We start from the raw sequence: 27,493 nt of genomic DNA on the forward strand, positions 1-27,493 counted from the left end.
GAGTAGATAAAGTGCAAAGAGAATTATGGCCGCATGCTTTAAAAAATTGATGTTTTCCAGACGAGAACAATGGAGCGTGAAAGATTTGGTACCATCCTGCATCACCAAGGATGATTCACCGTTGATGCAAAATTTGTGGTTTACGGAAGGATGGCTCATCTTCTGAGACGGTGAAGTTGATCTCACTGCAATGTTTTTACCTGTTATTGGATTGATGAAATTTGTACAAGTTCACTTTTGATCATACGAACTAAGCGTATATTTCGACACTGTTCTTGTGCTGACTCGCAGACATTATCTACTTTATGGTAACAGGTGGGCCTTAAAAGTCAATGTTCGTGTTAATTTTGACTTGCGAATGATTTCCATCTTATTAACAGGGAAACAGAGGTAGTTCGTGCCAATAAGCCATGGAAGACCAATTAACACAGATCTAAGTCTTTTTACTGTAGCCATTTTAGCACCTCATTATCCGATGTATCGTAATTCAGAGCCAACCTTTATCCTTTTCCAAAACCTGTAGCATAAAAAAAAATATATTTGGGTTCTATAAGAAGTCTTAAAATAATTAAGATTAATTATATATTATTCCTCTTAGTTATTTTTTGTATCTCGATCTTTATACTTACGAAAGTAATTTCTTTGCGCATAGCACACGTAAGAATAAACGAGATTAAATATTTTACTTCTTTATGTATAGAAGATAAATAAGATTAAATATTTTACTTTAATATAGAGATTTTAATATAATTTTAAAAAAAATAAAAATAAAAAAATATTAAAGATAACGAACTACAGAGATTATATTAATTAGCCCAAAAAATTACTACTTAATCCCCAATAGATTTCGAGGCCACCGCTGTGACGGTGCGAAAGCCATTTGACTCGATCTTGGCCGTCGAATTCTCTGGGCATCACTATCCACCCCTCCGCGTGAAACAACCGAGTTCTGGCCGTAAGCCTTCCTCTCTTCATCAGAAAAAGAAATAATAATAATAACAAGAAAAATTATAAAGAACACATTTTTTTATTCCTTTTTGCCGATAAAGAGCACGTATTCCTCGAATCGGCGGAGGGAACCGAAAACCCAGTCTGCGGTCGCCCAAATAGGATCTAAAGAAAGGTCGGGCAATTGGATCAGGTGAACCTCTTCCTTGTTTTCTTCGATTCTGTTATTTTTCTTGCTTGCAATCCGTGCTTGCTGCTACTCTTGCATCGGATTCTATGATTTCTTCTTTGTTCATGAGAAATATTAGGGTTTTAGGTTATTCTGAAAGCATTTTTTTATTACAAAGATTAACCATAGTAAGCAACTCAAAATCAAAAGAAAGAAAAAGAGAGGATAAGATATGGGGACATCTTGGAGATTATTGGTTTTGGGGCTTACATTTGGATTTAGCGAAATTTCGATGTGATTACTCTAGTGGATCCCGAGGATTCTTTTCGACCTAATTCTTGATAAAAAGGGGAATTCGGAGGGCCTGGCTTTGAGGCTAGTGATTCGATAAGATGGATTGAAGGCAGGGGGAGAAACCTAATGATGATGTTGGTCGTGTTGGCCAGCAAATGTAAACTTACAATTTAATTATGATGAATATTGCACGCATGTCTTGTGAATCATTCTCTTTCTTTAAACTGAGAACGCTTAACTTTTTTATAGTTTTATTGGTTGAAATGCAATAATAGACTTAATAGCTGATGCAATGTCATATCTTCTCTGTTGGCTTCCTTGCTCTGTAAACTCTCTTTAGAATTTGGAATGTTACGCACCCTTGAGGTGTTCGAGAATTTATCTTTCTTATTATCATGCAAGAATCATTGGTTAGAGCAGGACGTTTTCAATTTTTGTTGTGATTAATCTGTTAAAGAATCGTCTTAGTCTATACTCTGTTTGTCTTCATAAATGAGTTTAGCCAAACCATTATTATTCTGGTTTTGGATGGAAAATTTTACAGTCATAAGGACCATGAGGATCTCTGGTAGGACCTCCAACAAATTGATCACAGAGGGAAAATCTAAAGCTAGCTTTTGTTGATTTTTTTCTTACAACAACAACAGTAAAACCGTAAGTCCCAACTATTTGAGATCAACTACATGGATATTTTGTCGTCATTGAAATCGTTAAAAAATCATATGTTTAATTAAGTTCAACATTTTTTACATATGTGAAAAGCCATATTTTTTACTTGTGACTTTTTTTCGCACAGGTAGCATAAATTTAGCCACAAACTGGTCATGTGTAGCATAGTTTGAACACCATTGAGCAACTACAATAGCTCACTATATCTTTTTCTTACAGTTCTAGTTGGTTCAGCGTAATTCGTCCTCTCGGATTGAATAATCTTTTCATGCATTTTCTTGAATTTTTTGAGGAAGTTTGTTATTGCAAATTTCATGACAATATTCTACTGGCTTCTATTTTTAAGTTACGTAATCTGTTATTGCATTATAAGGATAATCTGATAATACAAGAAACTACAGGAATGAGTTTTGGGTAACAGTTATATCTTGCTTCTTGGAACAAATAATGTTCCTCTACTCATCTAACGAATGAAAGGTTGATTACCATTTACCAGCATGCTGAAATCCTACTAGAACTTTGTGGCAAGCAGACAACAACCATATGATGGCCTCTTTATCATGGTCTCCACTATGTGTGAAGAGGAAGGCAATTCTTGATATCCAAGCTTGTAATTGGAGACTACCCAAGTTGTCAAGGCAACTGCAGAGTCCAATCTTCCACAGAAAAGGGCTAAAAAATCTGTCCTTGTGTCGGAGCAACCTCTTTCCCTGGGAAGCTGAGACTCCTCCATATGCTACTACCGATGATGGTGATGCTATCATCAAAGGAAGCAATATTGTCGAAGCCATTGATGCAGAAGATAAATCAGGTATTCCTATTTTTCAGGGTGAAGAAGATGTTATTGATATGAAGAATCAGCCACCTTTGCTGCACCAGCCTCTCAAGTGGCCAATGTGGCTTTTGGGGCCTTCGGTTCTTCTAGTTACAGGCATGGTGCCCACGCTATGGTTGCCTCTGTCCTCTGTATTCCTCGGTCCCAATATTGCCGGTCTTCTTTCTTTAGTCGGACTCGACTGTCTCTTTAACATGGGTGCAACCTTATTTCTTCTAATGGCTGATTCCTGCGGACGACCGCCAAGAAGCTCCATCCAACAGAAGAGTCAAGTGCCACTTGGCTACAGACTCTGGAACCTGGGAGCGAGTGTGTTGGGATTTCTTGTTCCTTTGGTGCTACTCTTTGCGTCTCAGAGAGGATCGCTTGAGCCACATCTTCCATTCATCTCATTTGCTGTAGTGCTCGGCCCCTACCTTCTGCTGCTCTCCATACAGATGTTGACAGAGATGCTGACATGGCATTGGAGGTCGCCAGTGTGGCTGGTGACACCCGTGGTGTACGAAGCTTATAGGGTGCTGCAGCTGATGAGGGGGCTCAAGCTGGCTGGTGAGATCGGTGCACCTGCATGGATGATGGAAAGTGTTCGGGGGTTGGTTTCATGGTGGGTGCTGATACTTGGGATTCAGCTGATGAGGGTTGCTTGGTTTGCAGGATTTGCCTCTCAGAATCATCAGTAATCCTCAGTTCAGCAAGTGGCACAGACCTACAAGTGTAGTAGTACGATTGGATGTAATTCTCCAGCAAAAACATTGTAGAAATCTGTAAACACTGTAAAGTGCAGCAATGGTCATTTCTCAAGGACCAAATATGTTACACTGTAAACAACCTTTTGTGCAACTTAGTCTCTCCTTTGTTGATGATAGCAGTAGAAACGATATATTTGTATGTAATAAAGAGATCAAAATGTTATATTTTTGTATGTAATAAAAGATTGAAATTGTATACTACTGTTATTGTTTAGGGTGCATACATACATGTCCTTATATGTTTCGACAAACTTCCTCATCATTCTCGTTATAACTATAATTCCATATAAATTTCTTGACCCAACTATACTTACGTACCATAGAAGAGATTAAAATATAAAAAGACTTTAGGGTTTCTCGTCATGATATTTAAATTATTATGATTTTAATGGTTCTTCATCGATTTTTTTAATTATAAAAACACATAAATATAGACTATTCTGATTTTATTTTGATTACAACATTTAAAATTGTAATATTTTATGATTATGTTTACTAGTAGTTAAGTTGAATTTATTGGACGCATGATAACGAAAGCAAAATATTTAAAATTTTAAATATTATACATGTAATATTAAATTTAAAGAATATATATATATATATATATATATATTTATTTATGGACTTTGAGAATATATATATATATACGTACGAGTTCAAGGATGACATACGTAGATTTCTTAGTATACATATCAATGAAACGAGGACAAGAAGCTGTAAGGCGAAGGAGTTCACGTGTTTCCTTCGATAACTGCACCAGCACGCATTTTACAGTGAATCTGGGAATAAAAGACAGCACTCCCATGGATTACCACCAGCATGGATTCCTTCAGATTAATGGTCTTGGCTGCATCTGCAAACACTCAAATCAAGAAGCATCAAAGCCTCATGGACGAGGGTTAGCTATGTGGTCAAGAAGGGCTTTCAACCAAAGCTCTTGACGAGAACTCCTCTTCATGTATACATGATTCAGGCATCTGTCACACAGACACAGAGAAGAGAGAGAGAGAGAGACACAGCAACTCATCCGGAGAGCATACTCACGGATCGATCAGAATCACCTTCTTCTGACATGCACGTCTCCCAATGCCATCCATCGGGTTCGCTTTGCAGCAATGCAACAGGTTTATTTCCGGGAACTCGCCAAAGAATACTCGAAAGCTCCTTCACGAGACTGGTCTCAGCTCACTACAAATCCACCAGTCGTCCTTCGGCTCCATTCACAGTTCCAATGGCCACCAAAGCTCTGATACCATTCCTCTTCGTCGCCGCCGTCCTCGGTTCGACCGCATCGGCCTGCGGCACCTGTACTCACCCGACGTTCCCTCGCCCACCCTCCTCCAAGAGACCACCGAAGCACCTGCCACCCTACACCAACCCTCCCGTGGTCGGGCCGCCAGCCGAAGGCGGCGGTGCTCCTCCGGGAACCTCGCCGCCGGCCACGTGCTCGCTGGATATTCTGAAGCTGGGCCTGTGTCTCGACGTGCTGGGGGGGCTGGTGCACGTCGGCCTCGGCAAGCCGGCGGAGAACGTGTGCTGCCCTGTGTTGCAGGGCCTGCTGGAGCTGGAGGCGGCGACGTGTCTTTGCACCGCCATCAAACTGAGGCTGCTCGACCTCGATATCTACATCCCCTTGGCGCTGCAGGTGCTCATCACCTGTGGCAAGGATCCAGCTCCCGGGTACCTCTGCCCTCTTAGCTAGATCTGCGATGGAAGTTGGTGCTTAGGATTCTGCTGCTAGGATTTGGGACTGATGGCAACATTGCTTAGATTTTAGGGGTTCGGATTAGATTTCTTGCGTCTTCGCTTTGATCATGCGGCGTGGTGAATGTAATTAATCTCTCATATATTTTCCCGCATTGAGGTCTTATCTTGTTGACTTCTCATTAGTTTTACGTGGTCTCAAACATTATCCTATTAGTACAGATTAACCAGCAATCTATCGTTGGAGGTTTAGATGCTTTCAAGAACTGGATTTGGGATCTCATTTGACTACACGTGTTGTGACGCTTTCTTGCTCCTTTTGACGAGTGATCTCTCATTTACTGAGACATATGCACTGTTTTGGAACATACACATGTCCGAATACACAAAACAGAGTATCCATTTTATACACGTATATATTAGCTTGACATACACTTATATGGCAACTAACAAGCCCGCATTATACTGTAACATTCACATCGAAGACCAGAAAACGAAGACCATTAATAGGAACTACTGCTGAGGTCTCAGATCATTGCTTCAGCCATTCACTATAGTGCCGCCTGCATGCATCAACAGAGACGTCAAAGAACCACCAAGTAATCGAGCTCAAAGAGTGAGATCGATGGCGAGGGAAGAATGTACGTACCGTTAGGATGGATGACTTGCCCAGTAATGTAAGATGAGTCTGGCGTCGATGCAAGGAAGACGTAGGTCGGCGCAATCTCGTAGGGTTGCCCGGCTCTGCCCATCGGCACCTCCTTCCCAAAGTTGGCCACCGCCTCCTCCGGGAAGGAAGCCGGTATCAGCGGCGTCCACACCGGCCCCGGTGCCACTCCGTTCACACGAATCCCCTTGTCCGCCAGTTGCAGCGCCAGCGCCCTGGTGAAGGCGACGATCGCCCCCTTCGTCGACGTGTAGTCCAGCAGCGTTTTATGGCCCTTGTAGGCGTTGACGGACGTCGTGTTGATGATGCAGCCACCTGCCTTCATTTGCTTCACCACAAACCTTCGTCAAAAGATCAAACTGTCGATTAGCAAATAGGAGTGGGAGAGAATGAAGCCATCGTTTCTAAGGCAAGTCTCTTACTTGGAAACGTGCATATAAGAGAAGATGTTCGTCCTGAAGACCCTCTCGAGCTGCTCCTCGGTGATGTCAGTGATGCAGGACCGCTCGTACTGCTCGGCCGCATTGTTGACCAAGATGTCGATACGCCCATACGCGTTGACCACTTCCTCGACGACCTTCCTGCAGTTCTCCTCGTACCCGAGGTCGGCTGGGATCGCAATGGGATCCTTGGCGTCGTGCTTCTTGATCTGCCTCAGCATCTGGAGGGTGTCATTTGCATCTTTGAATTCCTGAGACTTGACATATGTGAACGCCACGGTCGCGCCCTCCTGTGCGAAGCAGTAGCACACCGCCCGCCCGATGCCAGAGTCTCCTCCGGTGACAAGCGCTACCTTCCCCTGCACATGAGATTACACCGATGAACCCATCAGAGCCAGTCTTGATTAGACCGATTTAAAACAGAGGCACAAGAGAGAGAGAGAGAGAGCCTGAAGCTTGTTTGCGGGCTTATATTCGTCACTGATGGGCTGAGGCGTGGGTTCCATGATATGCTCCTTGCCGGGTTGGCGCTCTTGGGTCTGAGGAGGGAAGTGCTGACCTCCTGAGGCCATGGTCGTAGAAGAAGCAAGAAGCCCACGAGGACAGCGTGCAGAAGAGGCGACGGGAGCCCCGGCTATGAGAGCTCACAACACAGGAGAGAAGATGACCTGAGAATTCCGCGAGGGCGACGTGAAGTGGGTTATAAGGCGACGGAGGGAGACGGGACGATTGCCGCGTATGGCGCGTACGTGGCGTGAAGTTTGGTCTACGTGGCGGTCTTCTCATGGCGCATGTGACGCACGTGTCGGGCATGGCTGGAATGAGGTCGTGGGATGGCGGATATGGATCAACGTCGAGTGCAAGTCAAGTCAAAACGAGCAGAATGTTGACTTATGCCGATCAAATCAATTGAATTCTGACCAAATTAATCTAAAATATTTGCTATGTTTAGTGTCATTAGACATAATCAAAATAAACTGCCTTGCTATATGATTTATATATAACATAAATCACATGCACAACCTAAATTTATTTTGCATATAATTTATATATAGTTTCATAATATAAATATTTCTGTGACAAAAGAGTACCACAATACAAATCCAAAATGAATGGCATTGCATAGTTTAGCTATATTTGGAACACAATCCAAATCCCATAGCATGTAGGATTCAAATCTAATTGGATGCAAATAGAGTCTCAAAGGCTAAAAGAAGTTTATTGCCTACATGAATCCAAGTCCAATATAAACTTAAAAGGATGCCCAAATCTTATTGGTCACCCATAAATGGCATAAAATTGACCTATAAATGATCAACCTCGATCTGACATTAATAATAGATATGGATAAAGATATGATATTGAATGCTGACATCAAATACTTTATCTTGTGATAAATGATGATTTGGCCAAGCGAGTGGACCATTTAAGTGATTTCACAGCCACAAATATATAACAAATATAGATATTTAGGGAAATACAAATTTAGCCTGAAATATAGTCATTCAAGAAGAAATAAAAAAAAACATTTTATTTAATTATATACTTTTTTTCTACATCACAATCAAATATCTACTTTTATTATGCATCAAAATAAAGTCTAAAAACTATTGTATCTCTCTGCCGAAAGCACTCCTACCAGACAACTCTAACATGGAAGAACTATTTCTACCCTTAGCTCATATTCAAATTTGGGGAGTACTTAACTCCATCAATTGTACATTAAGAGACAGGATTAATGCCTCTTTTTCACCATAATATAACCATTTTCCTTCTTGATCCATCATTAATCCAAATTTAGCCCTCTTAATTGTACATAAAAAATAGGACTGTTTCACCAATTAATATTTAAAGAATAGTAGTGGGTGACACTTCTCATACAAGCATGCCAAGTCCTACCTGAACCCTTTAGATCAATCCATCTCCAATCTGATCACTAGTCAAACAAAGTTTAATTGTTCATGTTATGGGATTGGTTGGGTCAAACCAATCTGCTTTACCACTTGAACTTGGATTTAGTGGTCATCATGATGGCCTACTGTGTTCAACTCTATATAGCTTGATCAAAATAGTGGTTTTAGATATACTCATAAATTGGCTGAGACTATCATCAGATCACATAGGAATAATCATATGAAATAATAATAACAACTAATAGCCTGAAAGATAAATGAAACTTGGAAATATAAGGCCATCCAATAAGAAAATTGTGGGACAGTGGCATCTGCCTTTTCTTTGGAAAAAGGCAGTCTTTTCCCTTGACCAATCTGACACCTAAGTTGCTTTCAAAAGTCATCATCTTTGTGAGCATCTAATAGGGCATGGATGAGTGTTCTGCATTATTGAATTCACAAGGGAAGAACTTATGGACCACTTGTGTGAGTCACACCAGCTACCTGCTCATGCTATGCATGAGTTCTATAACTATGATGCAGATAATAGATAATAAGCTTTTTTTGTAGATTACAATCTAATGTTAGTTTGTCATTGACCCTTGAAATGCACTATTTGTATTTGACAAAGTTTTAATCTCATAACACTACTTCTTTCATTTCTTCCTCCCATGACCCACAGAGATGTCATATTCCATGCCTTCTTGGTGGGCCAAGAAGAGAAGAAACCAGATTGCCACAAGGATGAGTGGAAGGCAGCTCCCAGCTACCCTCTTCCCAGTTAATCACTACATTATCAACTCAACTCTTCTTGGAAGCAGAATCTGAGTCACTTCATGTGGACTGAATTGTGTCATTTCTGTTCCCTGCCATGAGCAGAGGGGGGGAGTAAAAGGGAATAGGAGGCTTAGAGGTACCCTTGTGTCGTTTTTTAATGGGTGAGCCCATGTGAGGAGGACTCCTGTCCCTCTGCTCCTGTCCTTAATTTTCCTTTTATTTCTTTTGGGTAGTCTTGAGTCCTTTATCTTATACCTTTTTCATTGCCACACCAACTCAGTAAGTTGTGAGGGGATGTCTCATGTTTCTCCTCCCCTTCTCCCACAGTAGGCCTCTTGAGGAGGTAAGAAAGGTAGGCTTGTACTTGATGTGATCTGCTATAGTTCACGGTTGGAGTAGTTGGTTTAAGAGCTTTTCAATCAACAGTTTAATGTGTTTAGAAATACATGTGATTTTTCCAGTTGATTCTTGCTGTGTTGTGTGTTTGTCCCCTCTTCTCTTTCCTGCTGCTGCTGTTGCTCCATTTCCATTGTGGAAAGCCTCAGGCTGCTTTTGCTTTGGATTCCACTGCTTTTTGGTTCGATGTCTGTGCTTGCTGGGTTTATTTGTTTTCTCATTTCAGATTTTACTGGTGTTCTTCGCTTGGTGATGATGCATTTGTGAGCTTGGTGCTCTTCAGATCCATTTGTTTTCTTTTCACCAAGATGTCACCTTCATGCATCTTTTGTCCTGTAGTTTATTTGTGTCAGGCTCAGGCTCTTGATGGATTTCTTCTCAGAACCTTCTTTTGCGCAGATTATTTTCTTCATGTTTTCATCAATAATTGTATGCACCCGCTTTACTTCAGTATTATTGGCCTGTCTTCGAGCCTGGTATTTTGGCATGACTTATTTAGCTCCCGCTTGCCTCTTCGCAGGATCGCTAAGACTGCCCCAAGAACAAACTACAAAGAAGAGAAGCCGCTGACAAGTTTGTGCTGGTATGTGTTCTTGAATGTATGGCTAATTTTTCTTCTGCTTCATCACCACTATCTATGTTTCGTTTCTGAATGAAGCTACCTACTATGCTATTGATGGTTCTCAGGCTTTGTCTTTTTCCCTCTCTGCTCCAGTTGGTGCATTGATCTTAAGATTTAGCCTTTGCTTGTTTGAAGTCTGAAGGCTCTACGTGTAAAATATGCAGGTCTAATGGCCAAAGACAATGTTGGATCTCCCAAGATCCATCAGTTAGATTTGAAGAGATGGCGGTTAACGCATCTCTTAGCTGTAATTGGCCTCTGCGTTCTGTTTTACATCCTCGGGGCTTGGCAGAACAAGACTACCCCATCACTCACTGCCGACTCCGGTCTCACCACTAATGTTGGATGTGAATCTGTTCTCCCGAAATCCAATGCCTCAGCATCCTTGCCATCAGATGCAACTCTCGATTTCGATGCTCACCACCAGCAGAGCGTGGATGAAAGGTCCATGGTGATCGAGAAATTCCCACCTTGTGATCTTAATTTTAGCGAGTACACACCTTGCCAAGATCGCGCCAGGGGGAGGAGGTTCGCGAGAGCAATGCTGGTGTACCGAGAGCGACACTGTCCCGAAAAAGATGACTCCATACGGTGCCTAATTCCCGCCCCACCGAAGTATAAAACACCTTTTAAGTGGCCTCAAAGCAGGGACTATGCTTGGTTCGATAACATTCCTCATAGGGAACTCAGCATTGAGAAGGCTGTCCAGAACTGGATCCAGGTAGAAGGCAACCGGTTCAGATTCCCTGGCGGTGGGACGATGTTCCCACGAGGTGCTGATGCTTATATTGATGATATAAATGATCTGATTTCATTAACCGATGGTAACATCAGGACTGCGATCGACACAGGCTGTGGAGTAAGCCATTCATCATCTCAATTGAGGTTTGGATATTTTTGCATTTGAAGCAATCTAATTTCTGAGATGTGTAATTTTGTTTGCGTATTGTAGGTTGCCAGTTGGGGTGCTTATCTGCTGAAGAGGGATATTGTAACTATGTCGTTCGCACCGAGAGACACACACGAGGCTCAGGTGCAGTTTGCTTTGGAGCGAGGAGTTCCAGCCATGATTGGAGTGATGGCAACACAGCGGTTGCCATATCCAGCTAGAGCTTTTGACATGGCTCATTGTTCTCGTTGTCTGATTCCTTGGCAAGCTTATGGTAATTTATCTTATTACCAAACTCTTACTTCTATATGTGCTAATGTCTTACTCCTAACAAATCGATATTTATGGATTCGCAACTTTCAACTGCTTCAGTTATTTGTTTCCTTTATCTTCTAAAGAAGAAAAATTGAACCAATGCAATATTTAGTTTTATGGTCTAATCTCTACAGAGTACTTACTGATAGCTTTCTGCTTTGCAACTTTAGCATGAGTCGGTGAGAAATTTTTTTGACATGTCCATGGGTATTTTTGTACCAGATGGGTTGTATCTAATTGAAGTTGATCGAGTTCTAAGACCAGGAGGTTATTGGATTCTGTCTGGTCCTCCAATTCACTGGAAGAAGCACTATCGAGGTTGGGAAAGAACTCAGGAAGATCTGAAAAAAGAGCAAGATTCAATAGAGGAAGTTGCTAAGCGTCTATGTTGGAAGAAATTAATCGAGAAGGACGATCTAGCAATTTGGCAGAAGCCCATCAACCATGTAGAATGCATTGAAAGTCGAAGGATCTACAAGACACCTCACATTTGCAAGAATGACAATGCTGATGCTGCCTGGTATGACCATACTTGTAAATTACCAAAGAAACCTCAAATACTTCATAAATGGATCGAAAACTTCATCTTTTTCAAACAACTATAACTTCATGTCCTTGAACTACTCGTGGTATTTTTCAGGTACAAAAAAATGAAGACCTGTATAACCCCATTACCAGAAGTGAGCAGTCAGGATGAAGTTGCAGGTGGTGAACTCAAGAAATGGCCTGAGAGGGCATTTGCTGTTCCACCAAGAATAAGCAGCGGATCGGTACCTGGGTTGACTACTAAGACATACAAAGATGACAATACAATGTGGAAGGAACGGATAGCAAACTACAAGAGAATTATTCCACCTTTGTCTCAAGGACGATACCGAAATGTGATGGACATGAATGCATACTTGGGTGGATTTGCAGCAGCTATGATGAAGTATCCTGTGTGGGTGATGAATGTTGTCCCTGCAAATTCAGACCAAGACACCCTTGGTGTGATCCATGAGAGAGGATTTATTGGAGCGTATCAGGACTGGTGTGAAGCTTTCTCAACTTATCCTAGAACTTATGATCTCATCCATGCTAGTGGCCTTTTCAGCATTTATCAGGACAGGTAAAGGTTCCTTTTACAATCTTCCTTTAACTCCTTATTGATATGGACAGGTAATTATGTTCGACAACTCCCTGAGACCAAATCTTGCTGATATATAGTACAGAATCGCTGGATTTCCCTGTTCATTATTAGACTCACATCTTGTCATGTTCGCACTAAATTAATTTTCCTTCCCTGGCTAAGAGAAACATGAATCATCAATGAAAAATGAATTTATTTGGTCTGGAACTAACAAAATCTCTAACATGTGAACACCAACAACTAATTGATCATATATTATTTCCGTTATATCTCCCTGTTGTAACTTCATATGGTTTCGCGAGATACCAGACTTCACTACATTTCTGGTCGAAGCTAATGAATCTTGAGTCCTATTTGAATTATCGTCACTTCCTCAATTGGAGCAACTGCCCATTTGTGGTTTCTGGTCATTGTTTGCAGACTTACTGTATCTACTATCATACAGCATTTCCACATATCTGCGTTTAGAGCAATGAGCACCGAATCCCTGTTCTCTCGAGTCTTAACCATATTTATTTGCTTAAATTCTAACATATTTGGAAGTTTTTGCAGGTGTGACATAACATACATCCTCTTGGAGATGGATCGGATACTGAGACCAGAAGGAACGGTGATAATACGCGATGTCGTCGATGTCCTTACTAAAGTTAAGGCGCTAACAGATGGACTGAGATGGAAGAGTCAGATCATGGATCATGAAAGTGGACCTTTCAACCCTGAGAAGATCCTTGTAGCTGTCAAGACTTACTGGACTGCTGAGCCCTCCAAGAAGCAATAATTGATATATTTTTTTGTCATAATATGTGAACTAATTTGCCTACTTTAGATAGGGGATTGGATTTCATGCAGGTCTCTCTACCCAACCACTGTGTACTATCCAATTGTATCTGGCTTTTGTTCTATACTTGCAGTTTCTCTTGTTCTCCTTCTCACTTTTGTTCATCTGATTCTTTGACAAACTGTGATCCCAATGGGGCTGTGAGATGGCTGCTAATGTGCCAAAAGAATCACAAAACTTGCTGTGTTGTTCTCTGATGTTGCATCATCATTTTCGAAAGTGGGAAATAGATTAATATATCCCTTAATTTGTTGGCATGTTATGAGATAAATCTTAGGGGGTGCTTTTATTTGTCGTTCTTTTTTGGTCGAGACACCAAACAGGGAAATGACCCTTCCAGCGATAGTCAATCGCAGGAATCACATACGATATCTGTGGGAGCCACTCGACCAACGATTGGTTGGACGAACGTTCTACCCTGTTTTGTGCCTGGCGAAGACACTAGATCGTCGATTCTGTCCTCAGACAAATAGGATGACCCACCGACACCCAGAGTTGGACCCACCATTAGGGCTAGCTTATATGCCATTCACAAGGCAGGTAGTCCCGTGGGTAATACCAGGCGGAGAGCTGCTACACCTGCTCACTATGTCCACCCCGCTATTTCTTTTTCTCCTGTCTAAGTTTCGTTTCGTTCCATCTTCCGATCCCGATTTCCACGAGTGGGCGGTGATCGATGGGTTGGGTTTGCGGTCGAACGGCTCCGCGACGAACGGCCGAAACTCTGCCGGCCTGAAGTTCCTCATCGGCGGCCCGCTGGGCCGAATCTGCAAGGACCGCGGCATCACGTTCGCCTTTGGTTCTGGTCGCTTCGAGAACGGCGCCCACCTCGAGGCCGACATGCCGCCGCCCCCCTCACCCACGTCTTCAACGCGGCCGGAGTCACCGGCCGCCCCAACGTCGACTGGTGCCATGACCATCCGCGCCAACGTCGTTGGCACCCTCTCCCTCGGCGACGTCTGCCGCGAGCGCGGCCTCCTCCTCGTCAACTGCGCCACCGGTTGCATCTTCGAATACGACGGCGCTCACACCCTCGGCTCCGGCGCGGGCTTCAAGGAGGAGGACACGCCCAACTTGGTCGGGTCCTTCTGCTCGAAGACTAAGGCCATGGTATGTGATGCCCTCATCATTCTCTTGTAAGCATGTGTCTCCACCCTGTCGGTGAAGACCGGTCGAAATCTTGAATCAAGAACCAATTCATGGTAGACATCGATAATTCACGAGTTGCGGCAGGGCAATCCGTAGGTGGATGAGTAATGTTTGTCGATAGAACTCATCGACGAGATTCTTGTTCTGTAAACGGTTAACAAAAGTAAAAAATATGTCGCTATGTAGTTTCAAGGAGGCTGGTCTCGCGCTTCTTGATCTTCTAGGACAATATAGTTCTCTAGATTCTCCATTCTTGCACAATGGATTCATGATCCTTGAGAGTCACTGAAAGAGTCTAGTTTGGGAGGGATGCATTGAGGTGGTGTTGGAGATCTGATCAAGCGAGACGATCTCTTAAGTAGACGATTTTGCTACATTCGTAGCTCCCTCTTTACTCTGATAGATGACTTTACCAAGCGACACAGAAGGCATCATGTCGATTACCATAATATACAGAGGACAAAAGAAATGTAGAGTTGTTGAATACTTGAGATTCGGATTCCATTGTCCTTCACTTCAGTTGCTTGCAAAATCTCATAAATCAAACAATGTTTTAGACTTTTCCATAATTTTCTTATGCTGCCTTATGCAATTAGATCTAAACTTTGCAATGATTCGTGATTCTTTCGTTTTTCTATCTCCATGAGCTGGGGGTGACATGATCAATCACCTAGTATTTCTTACCAAGGCAATCTACCTTTATTAGTATTATAAAAAGAAATTTGAAGCATTTTCTTCTTGTTCATAATATGTGCTTTCCTAATGCTTGCATGTAGACTTATCATGTTGCTATCCATAATGATCAATTTATTTACTGTTGCACATGCAAAATAGAGCTTGTCATCTGTATCCCTGAACAAACTAGCAAGCACAATTCTACCTGCAATTATGAATGTTTTTGCTTGTTTGGATTTTGCCCCTCTAAGGTGCAATTACAGAAATTCCCCTTTAGAATTAGATTCCTTATCATCACTAAATACCCTTCCTGACTCTGTTGAGATATTCAATTGGCAGGTGATACTCGGGTTTGAGACCACGTGTAAGTGTCATATATGCTATTTAATGTAATGAAAATTTATTTTAATTTTTTAAGAAGTAATCTGCGTCCTGTTAGTTTCACACATAAAGAGCACTAAAAGAGCTCACTATCAGGTTGAATGACTGTATGCATTATCTGATGGTTAACTTTCTAAACTCATGTTTTCTCGGTTATCATGTTTTCTGAAGTGCATTATCGTAAAAATTGTGCAACTTTAATAGGTTGAAGAACTGCTGAAGAACGTGTGCACCCTCCGTGTTTGGATGCCCGTCTCATCTGATCTGTCAACCTTCACAATTTCACTACCAAAATCACCCGCTATGAGAAGGTTGTTAGCATAACAAACTCCATGACCATTTTGGATGAACTTTTGCCTGTACCGATCGAAATGGCAAAGCGGAATCTCACTGGGATATGGAACTTCACCAATCCCGGTGTTGTTAGCCATAACCAGATCTTTGAGATGTACAGAGACTACATTGATCCAAAATTTACTTGGAAGAACTTTAACCTTGAGGAACAGGCAAAGGTGATAGTTGCCCCTAGCAGCAACAATGAACTGGATCCTGCCAAATTGAAGAAAGAGTTTCCAGAGCTACTGCCGGTCAAAGAGTTGCCGATCAAGTACGTCTTCAAGCCTAATCAGAAGACATCCATGACCTAGGAAGTTGCTATCTGAAGTTCTATTTCTTTGTCTCGGTAAGGCAGTTATTTCAATTTGGTCGGTTCGATCTATTCATCAAATGACAAGCGTGTGACTGATGGTTAATTATGATTCCAGCCCTTTGTTCTATGGCATGAAATACCACCAATGCCAAGGAAACTGTAGCTGAGAATTTTGTGTTGTGCTGCCGCTTCCTGTATCGCAGGAGCTGCTAGCAAGAGCTCTGCAAGCAATGTGCAATCTTAAGTCATGGTTGACTTAGTATCAAGGATTCAAATATCCATGAGCTTTGTTTTCGCAGTAAGCATTTGCCTGTCATCTTAGTTTCTTGAACTCATTTTTGACCAAGTTGGAAATTGGATTTATTAATCGTGGCGAAACTTTTACAGTGTGGTAAGCCACTGAGCATGTGTCAGTTCTTTTTTCAGTGCTTTGATGGCATCAATAAAAGGTTATCCTTTTATGTTCATTGCTATTTATGTGGTAGAAATGTTTATATTTCTTTTACATTCTACCTTAGCTTACTGAGTTTGCAGAACACGTGATGCCTCTATCCATATCCGTAGTCTTTTCCATGTGGCTCCACTGCATCAGCACTGGGTTGTCGAAAAGGAGTACAACATCCTCATTGCGAAGCATACACGAAAGAAATGCCGACTCGAGACGCAAAGTAGTGCAGTTGCAGAGTGGTTGATGTGAGTTAAATCCGAGGGGCAAACATGTTATTTTCTATATATTTTTGAAAGATAGATAAGTAAAAATAACTGTAATTTTCAAACAGCCAGAGCTTATTATTGGTACCACTTTGGGCTATGGTACGGTGGATCAATGGACGAATGGTCGATGCTTTATCTTTACATGATAGTATCTTATGACTGATACTATCGGATTTTGTTTTTTAATCATGCGCTCTTGGTGGATCAATGGACGAATGGTCGATGCTTTATCTTTACATGATAGTATCATACGACTGATACTATCGGATTTTGTTTTTAATCATGTGCTCTTGGAGAAACCAATCGGGTCGGTTGATGATGATAAGGATGGTGTGGTTGATCTCTTTAAGATGATGATGATGCATCAGTAGGTGATCCCTTCTCCAGTTTATATGAACCTCTTAATCTTTGAAAACATTACTACTTTGCATGCTTAATTATGCTTCAAAGAAACTGCATTTGTGAAAAGATATCTCTACTTCTCTTGATACTTATGATTTGCTTAGATTTCTAGCTTCATGACTTGATTTCGTTTTCTTTTATTCACTTTGTTGGTAGAACATATAGTCCTACTTTCAAAGACTATGATCACATCAAATGCCTAAAATCTTAGTGCTTCTTAGTTAACTAGTGAGGTTTTTTCAGTTTTGTTTAGCTTTGTTACTAGTGAGGCTTTATTTTTTTAGGGTTTTGTCCAAAATACCCTCAATGAATCATGATGATTATCTTTTGATTAGGTTTGACTTAATTTTTTTTAGAAGAATTGAATCAGATTCAACTAAATCTTAACTATTCAATTTGATTTAATTGAATCTTACATTATCCTTTGATTTTTTTTAAATGATCCAAACTCCACCTCTACTTCACCTCCTCTCACTCTACCTCCGTTATCTTCTTCTTTCACCCCATCATCGTCTCCTCCTTATTGGCTTCCTCCTCCTCACTCTTCTCGTTGGCTTCCGCTTTCGATTTCACCTCCATCGTCATTTTCTCTTTCTACTTCGCTACTTCCTCTCCCTCTCGCTTGGCTTCCTCCTCCGCTTTCTCTCATCCACCTACTCCTCCCTCCCTCCCCTCCTCGTCCTCCTCCACCTCTTCCTCCTAATTTATCTAGATTAGTTGTTACATTCGAATTGCACTATAAATATATTATTTTTAATAAAATTATCTTAAATTATTCAAAAAAATATTATGCTCGAGTTACACTTTCTATGTAAAATTATCTTAAATTTATTATAAAACTAAAAAAACTTGAGTTATCCTAAAAAGTATATTAATTTTTAAATAAAATTATCCTAAATTATTCAAAAAATTATTACAATAGAGTTATACTCATTCACAATGCATATTAAAAATATATTAATTTTTATATAAAATTATCCTAAATTCATCATAAAACAAATAATAAAATCCTTCATTTCTGACTTGGTTACACTCAAGTTGAAATAAGTTAAACTCGATTATCTAACCTATTTAAGATTAATATTTTTATTTTTAAATATTTTTAGAATAATTAATTATCAAAATTTTAGAATTCTACTAGAATATATATTTAACAAAAAAAATATGCTAATTTTTTATTATATGATGAATATATAAGAAATTTTTATTAAAAAAATAATATATTTTTAATAAGTTCTACGAATGAGTTTAACTAGAGTGTAACTCGATTATTATCCAAGTATAACTTGAACGTAATGGATCCGACCTAATTTGATTCGATCTGATACGAATGAATCTAATCCGAATCAACTGACCTAATTTGATTCGATCTGATACGAATGAATCTAATCCGAATCGACTTAGGACTAAGACACCTCGATCAGATCCAATCAACCTATGAATCGATCAGGCTTGAAATAATCTGATTCAAGAGTATTACCGAGATTTTGATAAAAAAAAATCCCTTGATAAAAATCAAATATAGGGGTGTCATTTGGAAAAAGCCCCTTGACGTGGTTTTAAATTGAACTTAGACTAAAAAGATAGGATTTGTAGGTGAAGTCTTCGTTAGCCTCGCTTGCATGTAACACCTAAAAACCTATCACACCTAAAAATTATATTAAAGCGATGCTCGATAAATATTTCTTCGATGATTAATGATGAAATTAGTTAGATTATTGGAAAAGAAAAAAGTGAGTGCAGTAAAATCTTCTTATATGAAGCTCCAATAATAGTTAGAACTAAGCATGGATTTATTTCACGAGGACGATTACCGGAGATGATTGGTTATTACTCAGTCATATAAATGTCTACTGAATGTTATAGTTATCGCAAGTGAGACTCGTGTGATTAAGGTGAGAGAACTAACTTATGTACTCAGCTAATTGAACACAGGATAGTGTTGAGTTGGCATCGATATAAATGTGTGGCTTTATGTGGTTTGATAGTTTACGTCTCAAAACATCTTTTTTTCATATAATGTTCGATGAATGTTTGATAGAAAAGTATCAAAATATCTTATTATTTTATCTATATCTAAGAAAAAGATTAAAAAGAAGGAAAACTTGACTTAGGACGTGAATTAGAAGAGAGATTAAACCCAAGGCTTTATTGCTCACTGACTTAATAAGTCTCCACGATATGGGCCTACCTATTGCTTTTATTATTCCACACTCATCCTTATCCACCACATTTACAAACCTTTTCTTTTCTTTTCCGCATGAGCTTATTGTGATTGTTTTTGCATGTGTTGGTCACTTCTTCTCATTTTCCATATTTGTTAATAAAAAATATCATTGATATTTTGATCAGCTTGATGTAGTCTAGACCCATATACACAGGATTGTCTAAGGTACATCTGAGGTGAAAACATCGAGCTTCTTAGGTGTCACATGTACGAAAACTAAGGTCGAGAAATATTTCAAGTTAGTAGTCCGAGTTGTATGAGTGCGAACGTGAATAGTCCCAAAGAGTCCCCTATTTCTCTATGTTAAAAATAAGTTTTTATACTTGATCGTAAAGATAAGAAGGAAATTTGTGATCATCTTTTTTATCATAAATGATAAAAATGAAGCTTTTGATTACCTTTTTTAATAAAGAAGCTTTGCAATTGTATTTCTAGACATAAATGATAAGAAGGAAGCTTGTAATTATCTCCTTTAGGAGTAGTCTTCGTCTTCTTCTTTCTCTCTCGGTATCACGTGACGATGACATATCAAATGATGATTAGCTGACAATACATCCCTTATTAGTACTATAATATTTTTTATTTTTTAAAAAAAGATAAGAAAGCATTAATAATACTAATTTTCTTCTTATCAAAATCTTATTACATTAGTTATGGAATATGGCACGCGACAATAGCCAAGTATCTTAATAAAATATTCTCTAATTAAATAGATAAATACGTGAATAATATTAGATAAAATGTAAAAAATGAAAGTTGCTAAACAAATTGTTTTTATATATAGACTATTGATATCCAAAATGAAAAAAAAAAATCGTAAGAAGATTTTGCGACACAAATCTACGATCTCTTACCGGAAGCGAAATATGAGACGCCATGAACGAAGCTAACGTAGCACATCAAAGTTTAGCGGGAGCGAGAGCGAGAGCGGCACACCGCTGCGAGTCCCCGAGACGAGCGGAGACGGAGTTCATTTAGCCTTATTAGCCTTGCATGTGAGGTCTTCCGTGGGTTCCTCCTCCGCCAAAATGCTTCGTCGAAGCCGAGACGTCGAGGTCATGGACGAGGGGACGGCCACGAGCTTTGGGACGGTAGTGAGAGAGGCCGCCATCATGCTTTCCGGTGGGGCACCGCCTGCCGCACAGGGCGTGCCCCATCCCGCAGACTGCATCATGAAGGGCGCAGTAGTAGTAGTAGTAGTAGTAGTAGTAGTAGTAGTGCAGGTGAGAATTGATGGATGCTTCATCATCTCCCAATCATCGAGTCCAAACAAACATATGTCAGGTCCGGTCCGGACCTTCTACATTACATTACACCCATATTACTTGGTTGCCCCACTCTCCGTTTCGTCTCCTTCGCCATGGCCACATGTTGTCTTCTTCCTTATCTTATCTGGTTCTCTTTGGGAAGAAAGATAGATAAAACCAAGTGAAGCTGTCACCACTTGACCTTAGGATTTTATTGTGTGACCGAGAGAATCTCAACGTCTTAAATTTCAAACTTCAACGAATAAATGTGTTGAGACATAATCCGATCGTCTGAGAGGTTCGAGTCATGATATCGAGAGAGAGAGTGAGAGAGAGAGATGAATAGATTTGAAATTAATAATTTGGGATAAAAATAACTTAAGATTCTTATATTCAAACAAGAGAGTCCAATTTTTAACTGCAAGATGAACTCTTTAAGTTATAGGTCAGAAGTCCAATCTTTCATCAAAAGTCTAATATCAAGTCAAACTTTCCATTCTATCTATCCATCAACTCCTTTATATCTGAAAATTACTTTTAAATTACTTTGCAAACAACTAATGTGTGTGATAGAGATATGTGGTGCTTAGTCGGGGAACTACAAAGTTCAGCTTACAATGACATTGGAACAATAATATAATGACATTGACCAAGTTGGGTCAAACTCAATAAATCAAAATTGGAGTAGAATGAGCTAAAGAATAAATATGAGTAAAGATCAATCTAAGTCGACTTTAGCTTTAGGTTAAAAAAAGATGTGATACCTCTTATGATAAGGGATATATTATTATTGGTTTGTTAGATTATATGATCCTTTATAATTAAATAAGATGTATAATAGAATTAATTAGATTTTGATGATAAATATTGACCAATAAAAAAGAAGTCTATATTATAATATGATTCCTTAGGGGATGTCCTCGATGGAAAGAATTTTCATTCGTCTATAAATAGACATGATCTTTAAAAACTAAATAACGCATCTCATATAGAACGTAGTTGAGATATTACGGTTTCTAAATGGCCTTATAAAAGGATAGAAAGAGAGGAGAATGAGAGTTTAGTTTTCCTTTATATATTCAACAAGATTTGTCATATCTATATGTTTGATATATTGATCATTTATGCATGTATGCATACCCTTTAGGCAATTCAATTTGTGCTTTTTATAATATTATTTTATTTCAAAAAATAGAGGTATTTTTTTTATCATTTGATACAAAAAATAATAAAAGTTGGCCAAATTAGACGAGATATTAGTAATTGAAAATAAAAAAAAATTACGAAGTTGATACTTGCCATTTATTGTAAAGCTACATTGGTGACCGTCGTATCTATGATAAATAAGAAATGTATTTCTCCGATGTTATGTATGATATTTGATTTTTGTTTGAATCTTTTTATGTTTATCATTCAAATGTTTATCATTCTTTAACTTTTCATATTACTTAGAGAAAAATGTTGAGAACAAACCAAACTTTAAATTAATCTTTTATGTTTTTGATTAAGAGATAGAGTGGGAGATACGACTATAAAATAAAATGTTCATATTAATATAGATGATAATTAGAGCCTATCACTTTCCAAACTATTTTCCAATGATCCTTTGGCATGGGATATACATATATCCTTCCTTTTGGTGTTCATATTGGACCACTTTTGTCCATGCATAGGTCACACCATTAGAATGTTGACAGCCAAATGTTGTTCTTTCCGATGTACAACTTCAAATTGAGATAAGAAATATACATTTTGTGGTAGTGTCTTATCCCATTGGCTCATGCAAGTCAAAGCACATCCCATGTGCATCATACTTGCATGCCTTTGGTTATGAGGTAAAATGTGGTCGACTTCTTTGTCCTATTTTAGCTGGAATAGGAATCATATCCGAGTCCTAAGAACCCCTTCCCACATATCATTCTCATCTCATTTGATTTCCCCCAAATGTGACATAGGAAGAATGATTGTTTGAGGGATCTTTCTTAACCTTTCTACGTACATCTCTCATAGAATTTTGATCTACATGTAATCATCTAAACCAAATAATTTTTTTCAAATATCTAACTTAATTAAATATATATATATTTTTTATATACATGTATATATATACATATATACATATATATATATATATATATATATATATATATATATAGAGAGAGAGAGAGAGAGATGGACTACGTTGAACACTGTCAGGGTTGTGTGGGACGCACAGGCTTGTCTGTTGCGAGGAGGATCCATTTGCGGAAAAGATTTATCCGCCGATAGCAGGACGCAGTCTTTTGGAAGCTTAGATGGGTTGGGGAACACTTGAATGTACGAATAGGTGTAACGACGCGCCCCCTCGCTTATTGCGGCAGACAAGCTGAGCTCAAATAGCTTTACGTCCGTGGTTGGCTTTGCAGAGCTTTGATGGAGCGTAGGGTCACCCCCTCCGGTTACCTTCCAAACACCTCGTTTGTTGCCACCTGAGAACCCTAGAACACAGCCGTCAGCGCTACCAACCCTTCTCTAACGACGAGATGATGCTGTGGTTTTCCCACAGTTCACGTGAATTCCATCTCAGATTGAACTTGGCTCTTGCGTTCATACATACGCTTTGCACCATTACTCATTGAAATTTGCTAAGCTGGTACGATATTGAATCGATAATAAAAGCTCTTACACACTCGATTGTTCCCCCGAAACAGCAATATATATGAATGTAGATGACAACAGTACTGCGATCGTCTCTTTTATTCTACCGCTTGCTAAGCTCCTGCACCATATCTCTAAGGATAACTCCACAAGCTCTCCCCCTCCGAGGCCTCCGGCGAGTCCTCGGAGCCATGCGGGCTCAGCCTTGGTGGGCTCATCAGCATCCCCTCCGCCATGTTCACCAACAACTGGGGCATGTCGAATATCTCCTCCTCATCTACATATTGCCCCTCCGTGCCCGGAGATGACCCGCTGTGGCTTCCGACCTGCTGCTGCTGCTGATGATGATGATGATGCGAAGCGGCCGTACTGCCGTCGCCCGCTCCCGTCCTCGGCATCAGCGAAGCGGCTGCCTCGGCCGCCGCCATGCGGATATGGGCGGGGGAGGCCGAGGCCGGCACGGGACGAGATGCGATCTCTTCGGGGAAGTTCAGCACGGCGTCCCGGCCCCGGAGCGCGTAAGCGGCCACGTCGTAGGCCACGGCAGCCATCTCGGCGGTGGGGTACGTGCCCAGCCAGATGCGGCTGGCCTTGCGCGGCTCGCGGATCTCCGACACCCACTTCCCGCTCCGGTACCGGATGCCGCGGTAGCTGGGGTGCTTCCGGGGAGCAGACCGCTCCATCCTCATCCGCGGGTCACTCCGCTGCCCCTCGAGCTGCGCCGCATTGCCTCCCTGCTCACGCGGAAGCGGCCGCTGCTGCTCGGGTGGGGGCGGCCGGCTGCCCACGTGGGGATGGCGGTGCATGTCCGAAGCTCGGTCAGCCATGCACCTGCTTCGAGGAAAGGTAGAAAGGGATCAAAGAAAGAACGAACAGCTACAATAATACTAAAACAGGGTTGCACAGTGTAGGCGACAAGCAAAGGTAGAAAGCTACGGTGGTTCACATGATCAGATTGTACAGTAGCTGTTTGTTGTGTGTAGTGAAGCGGAAATGGGAGAGGGGAATAATATATCTGACCAAAGTACTCAAGGTGTTTGGGGAAAGAAAGAAGGTGAAGTGTTAGCGTGTAAGGGAGCGTTAATGGTGAAAGGAGAGTCAGCTTCGGGATGTATATACGCCTTGTTTCCGACGCTCTACCAGCAATTAGGTGCTGTCCTCAGAGACAAACCTGCCACCAAAGAACATTTAGTAGGGATAACACTATCACCTGCCACTATCTTATCATTAAGCATGTATATATATATATATCCATAATATTGTTTATTTGTTTAGTTTTATAAGGTTATTGTACATTTTAACTTAATTTGATTAGGTTATTCTCTTAATTATTGGTTGCTTAGCTTGAAGCAGTGAAGCTGCAAAAGCTAAATCTCATCCATTAGTCATCTCAAGGAAAAAGTTTTGGCTAGAGGGAGATGTCTTGATTGAGGTCATACTGAGTGTATTAATTGAAAGATGATGCTCACAAAAGGAAGAAGAAGAAGTTTGAGTTTGATTCGACACAATCATATGTGCTGCATCCACCAACAAATACAAGTACGAAAACCTAATCAGGGCGCTTCAATCTGTGAAACCTTCGTTTTGTACGGAGATATATGAAGCCCATCACATCACGGAGATGGCAGAGAAGAGTCGTCCAAACTCATCTGTGACCTTCTTCTCGGACGGCATTTGCAGAAACTGATACCGTCTTTTCATCTTTAACTCAGAAACCCTGCTTTCAACGCAAACGTCATGCAACTCTATGAATCCAAGCCACTCGAGAGAAATGCGAAGAGGATCACAGACAACACCGGAGACAGAACGCAGCTCTCGGGGTGATCCTGATGTTCCATTTTCACCTACAACAATCACGCCGTCAACTCCTGCGCTTGTAAGTGCGTGCAGTGAGTCGACGGAAGGAGAAGACGTTACTGCAAGCACTCTTGTGCTTGGATCTCGGGCCATGTCGAGGGACCAAATGGAACCTGGTCCGATCAGACCAGGCCAGGTTCGATGAACCGAGAAATCTGAAGCAAAGGCTTGCCCAAGATTTGCAATAGATCATCTGTACATTTTGATAAGCAATATATCATCTATCTTGACCTGCAAACTTGAGAGAGTGGTTTAGAGAAGACCACGAGAATGCACTCGCAACATAATTTACGTGGTCCGTGGGTTGGTCAACTGTGGTCAACGTTTCACGAAAGAGTACAACCATCCCCATTACTGGTACTATACTTACCCAGCACATGGTTGTGATTCACCGTTTCGTACAAGAGTGACCGAAAGTTCTTAGTCTTGCCTTCACACCCGCGAAACGCTTAAGCTGACATTATGCTTAGCTTAATCCGCTCCTAACGAGAAACTAAGGGAAGGCGGCGACTCAGCTTCGGATCCGACCGAGTCGTCAACGTCTTCGACTCGCACGTGACCAGGACTTGCTATCCGCTCGCCGAACGGCCCAGCACCGGAACCATTCCGTCGTCCCCCATCACGGCCGCGGATGTCGATGCCACGCCACCGTCTTCTCCGCGGTTCCGCTTGAACCCGATCGAGACGCCGAAGAGCCTCGTGCTCCCCCGCTCTCCGGAACTGCCACCCGCCTCCAGAGGCGGAGCCGCTGACGCTCCTCCACCGCCGCTGACGGCGGTCGTCGCTGCCGCGCCGTTCTTCCGGAATAGGGCGTATTTGGCCATTAGCTGCATGATGTTGGTACAGAGGCTCTTCATCTGGCCGAGCTCCTGCGAGAGCTGTTTGTTCTCCCGTCGCAGACGGTTGTTCTCCTCTGCCAGCTCCGAGGCCCCGCCGCTGCTTCCCGGCGACGCCCACGCCACCACCGCCGCTGGCTCCGGCTGAAAGCCGCTGGGGGAGGAGGTCGTGGATCGTACCTGCTCATCTCCCGAAGTTTCCGACGACATAACCCGGTTCGCAGGGGCGGCCGAAGGGATCGCCGTCGGCGACAATTTCCGGCGGTGGATGTCGCAGAGGAGCCCCTTCTCGCCGCGGCGGAAGCACTCGTTGGCAAATTCCCACCGATCCGATGCGATCTTTCGGAAGCCCTGAAAAATCCAAGAGAAACAGAACTCATGGAAGACGAATCCACCGACCAAAAAGACATCTGCAGGGCCGGCGAGCGCACGTAGGTGTTGAGCTGGCGGACGAAGCTGGAGAAGTTGTTGTGCTTGAAGTTTTTGGGGAGGACGTCGCGAGCGAACTCGGCCGGCTGCCAGACGACGAACGTGGAGCCGTCCTCGTTCCACGAGATCACGTCGTCGAAGTACGGGTCGTCCACCAGCTGGTACGTCTTCGTCAGGAACGGCGTCGGGATCGCCCGCTGTCCCTCGTGCGGCGGTGGCGGAGGAACGGACTCCTCCGCCGCCGACGGTGCTTCTGCCGGGTGGCCCATGAGATGCGCAAGAAACCGCTCGGTGTCAAAAGATTCTAGAAGTTTCGTGTCGCATATAACAAAATGGAAGGGGGAAGGAAGCAGGATTGGCGGTGCGAAAATATTAGAATAAGAGAGAAGAAGACAGGGACGAAACGTAAGGAAAGCACCAGAAGCTGCGTTTCCAGAAGGTTACCGCAAATGACACACGTGGCCGTCAACGAGCGCCCTGGAGAAGGGATGAGTTTTAGTTCTGACCGCAACCGATACAGTAAAAGCGAGCAAATGCGTTTGGAGGCGGAAACTTAAAAGGCTACCCATCTGAGCAGCACGAATTGGAATGTCCAGGTGGCCCATAGCGAAAAGGTTGGCTGTGTGTTCGGTTTAGATAAAGGAAATCAACACGCGTGGAAGATTTCCTGGTCCCTTTCTACCGTTCGGGTACGCTATTCCAGGCAGGAAACACCGGTATTGCGGAGGCTGAGCTCGACACGTCGTAGGGAGTCGTGGATCGCAACGAAGCGCTGCGGTTCCTTCTTGGGTGCCTCGTGTAGTGCTTGCAGCTGATCCCGACATGGACGAGGGGGTTCCTACGGTTGGATCTGTAGTCCCATTGTTTTCTGCTCTGGATTTTGATCCAAACAGTCTAGTTGCTTCCAGGCGCATCTGGAATGGCGTCGTGGCTCACGTGCACGTCACGTCACCTTAG

The 27,493-nt window shown here is 41.7% G+C and overlaps 6 protein-coding genes and 1 pseudogene across 10 annotated transcripts; 4 read left to right on the forward strand and 3 right to left on the reverse strand.

Annotated features, from left to right (window-relative positions):
- The first annotated feature begins 986 nt into the window (after positions 1–986).
- On the forward strand, positions 987–3,862 carry LOC103982444 (uncharacterized). 2 transcript variants are annotated; one of them, XM_009399369.3, is made up of 2 exons: positions 987–1,141; positions 2,577–3,862. In XM_009399369.3, the coding sequence occupies exon 2, from the start codon at positions 2,624–2,626 to the stop codon at positions 3,593–3,595; it is 972 nt and encodes a 323-aa protein (XP_009397644.2). In that variant the 5' UTR covers positions 987–1,141; positions 2,577–2,623; the 3' UTR covers positions 3,596–3,862. The 2 variants fall into 2 exon arrangements, with proteins under 2 accessions (XP_009397644.2, XP_009397646.2); XM_009399371.3 differs by having other exon boundaries at positions 995–1,141; positions 2,613–3,862.
- Positions 3,863–4,698: 836 nt separating this feature from the next.
- On the forward strand, positions 4,699–5,543 carry LOC135635304 (36.4 kDa proline-rich protein-like). Its single transcript, XM_065146284.1, has one exon. It carries the CDS (start codon positions 4,737–4,739, stop codon positions 5,364–5,366), a length of 630 nt encoding a protein of 209 aa, XP_065002356.1. The 5' UTR covers positions 4,699–4,736; the 3' UTR covers positions 5,367–5,543.
- Positions 5,544–5,748: 205 nt separating this feature from the next.
- On the reverse strand, positions 5,749–7,132 carry LOC135635500 (glucose and ribitol dehydrogenase-like). The gene is made up of 4 exons (XM_065146604.1): positions 6,925–7,132; positions 6,458–6,834; positions 6,018–6,376; positions 5,749–5,931 (listed from the first exon to the last, which is right to left on the reverse strand). The coding sequence occupies exons 1-4, from the start codon at positions 7,045–7,047 to the stop codon at positions 5,909–5,911; spliced, it is 882 nt and encodes a 293-aa protein (XP_065002676.1). The 5' UTR covers positions 7,048–7,132; the 3' UTR covers positions 5,749–5,908.
- A 2,075-nt stretch (positions 7,133–9,207) lies between these two features.
- On the forward strand, positions 9,208–13,427 carry LOC103982441 (probable methyltransferase PMT17). 4 transcript variants are annotated; one of them, XM_009399364.3, is made up of 7 exons: positions 9,208–9,496; positions 10,061–10,123; positions 10,327–11,021; positions 11,115–11,325; positions 11,589–11,886; positions 12,007–12,474; positions 13,048–13,427. In XM_009399364.3, exons 3-7 carry the CDS (start codon positions 10,332–10,334, stop codon positions 13,271–13,273), a joined length of 1,893 nt encoding a protein of 630 aa, XP_009397639.2. In that variant the 5' UTR covers positions 9,208–9,496; positions 10,061–10,123; positions 10,327–10,331; the 3' UTR covers positions 13,274–13,427. The 4 variants fall into 4 exon arrangements, with proteins under 4 accessions (XP_009397639.2, XP_018680745.2, XP_009397641.2 ...); XM_018825200.2 differs by having other exon boundaries at positions 9,208–9,487; XM_009399366.3 differs by lacking the exon at positions 9,208–9,496 and adding an exon at positions 9,617–9,721.
- Positions 13,428–13,911: 484 nt separating this feature from the next.
- Positions 13,912–16,998, forward strand: LOC103983365 (bifunctional dTDP-4-dehydrorhamnose 3,5-epimerase/dTDP-4-dehydrorhamnose reductase-like; annotated as a pseudogene).
- Positions 16,999–23,466: 6,468 nt separating this feature from the next.
- On the reverse strand, positions 23,467–24,541 carry LOC135635811 (ethylene-responsive transcription factor ERF027-like). Its single transcript, XM_065147169.1, has one exon. The coding sequence runs from the start codon at positions 24,239–24,241 to the stop codon at positions 23,549–23,551; it is 693 nt and encodes a 230-aa protein (XP_065003241.1). The 5' UTR covers positions 24,242–24,541; the 3' UTR covers positions 23,467–23,548.
- Positions 24,542–25,575: 1,034 nt separating this feature from the next.
- On the reverse strand, positions 25,576–26,907 carry LOC135634562 (heat stress transcription factor B-2b-like). The gene is made up of 2 exons (XM_065144936.1): positions 26,539–26,907; positions 25,576–26,458 (listed from the first exon to the last, which is right to left on the reverse strand). Exons 1-2 carry the CDS (start codon positions 26,803–26,805, stop codon positions 25,841–25,843), a joined length of 885 nt encoding a protein of 294 aa, XP_065001008.1. The 5' UTR covers positions 26,806–26,907; the 3' UTR covers positions 25,576–25,840.
- Between the last annotated feature and the right edge of the window lie 586 nt (positions 26,908–27,493).

The sequence above is a fragment of the Musa acuminata genome, chromosome BXJ3-4 (genome assembly GCF_036884655.1).
Source record: "Musa acuminata AAA Group cultivar baxijiao chromosome BXJ3-4, Cavendish_Baxijiao_AAA, whole genome shotgun sequence".
In the NCBI taxonomy this organism is placed as follows: Eukaryota; Viridiplantae; Streptophyta; class Magnoliopsida; order Zingiberales; family Musaceae; genus Musa; species Musa acuminata.

Excerpts from the sequence above, each read along its gene's own strand:
- LOC103982444 (XM_009399369.3), top strand. The coding sequence starts at position 2,624 with ATGATGGCCTCTTTATCATGGTCTCCACTATGTGTGAAGAGGAAGGCA.
- LOC135635304 (XM_065146284.1), top strand. The coding sequence starts at position 4,737 with ATGCACGTCTCCCAATGCCATCCATCGGGTTCGCTTTGCAGCAATGCA.
- LOC135635500 (XM_065146604.1), bottom strand. The coding sequence starts at position 7,047 with ATGGCCTCAGGAGGTCAGCACTTCCCTCCTCAGACCCAAGAGCGCCAA. Across the intron at positions 6,835-6,924 it reads AGCCCGCAAACAAGCTTCAG|GGGAAGGTAGCGCTTGTCAC; the intron begins GCTCTCTCTCTC and ends TCTCATGTGCAG. Across the intron at positions 5,932-6,017 it reads GCAAGTCATCCATCCTAACG|GCGGCACTATAGTGAATGGC; the intron begins GTACGTACATTC and ends TGATGCATGCAG.
- LOC103982441 (XM_009399364.3), top strand. The coding sequence starts at position 10,332 with ATGGCCAAAGACAATGTTGGATCTCCCAAGATCCATCAGTTAGATTTG. Across the intron at positions 11,022-11,114 it reads CGATCGACACAGGCTGTGGA|GTTGCCAGTTGGGGTGCTTA; the intron begins GTAAGCCATTCA and ends TGCGTATTGTAG. Across the intron at positions 11,326-11,588 it reads GATTCCTTGGCAAGCTTATG|ATGGGTTGTATCTAATTGAA; the intron begins GTAATTTATCTT and ends TTTTTGTACCAG.
- LOC135635811 (XM_065147169.1), bottom strand. The coding sequence starts at position 24,241 with ATGGCTGACCGAGCTTCGGACATGCACCGCCATCCCCACGTGGGCAGC.
- LOC135634562 (XM_065144936.1), bottom strand. The coding sequence starts at position 26,805 with ATGGGCCACCCGGCAGAAGCACCGTCGGCGGCGGAGGAGTCCGTTCCT. Across the intron at positions 26,459-26,538 it reads TCCGCCAGCTCAACACCTAC|GGCTTCCGAAAGATCGCATC; the intron begins GTGCGCTCGCCG and ends TGGATTTTTCAG.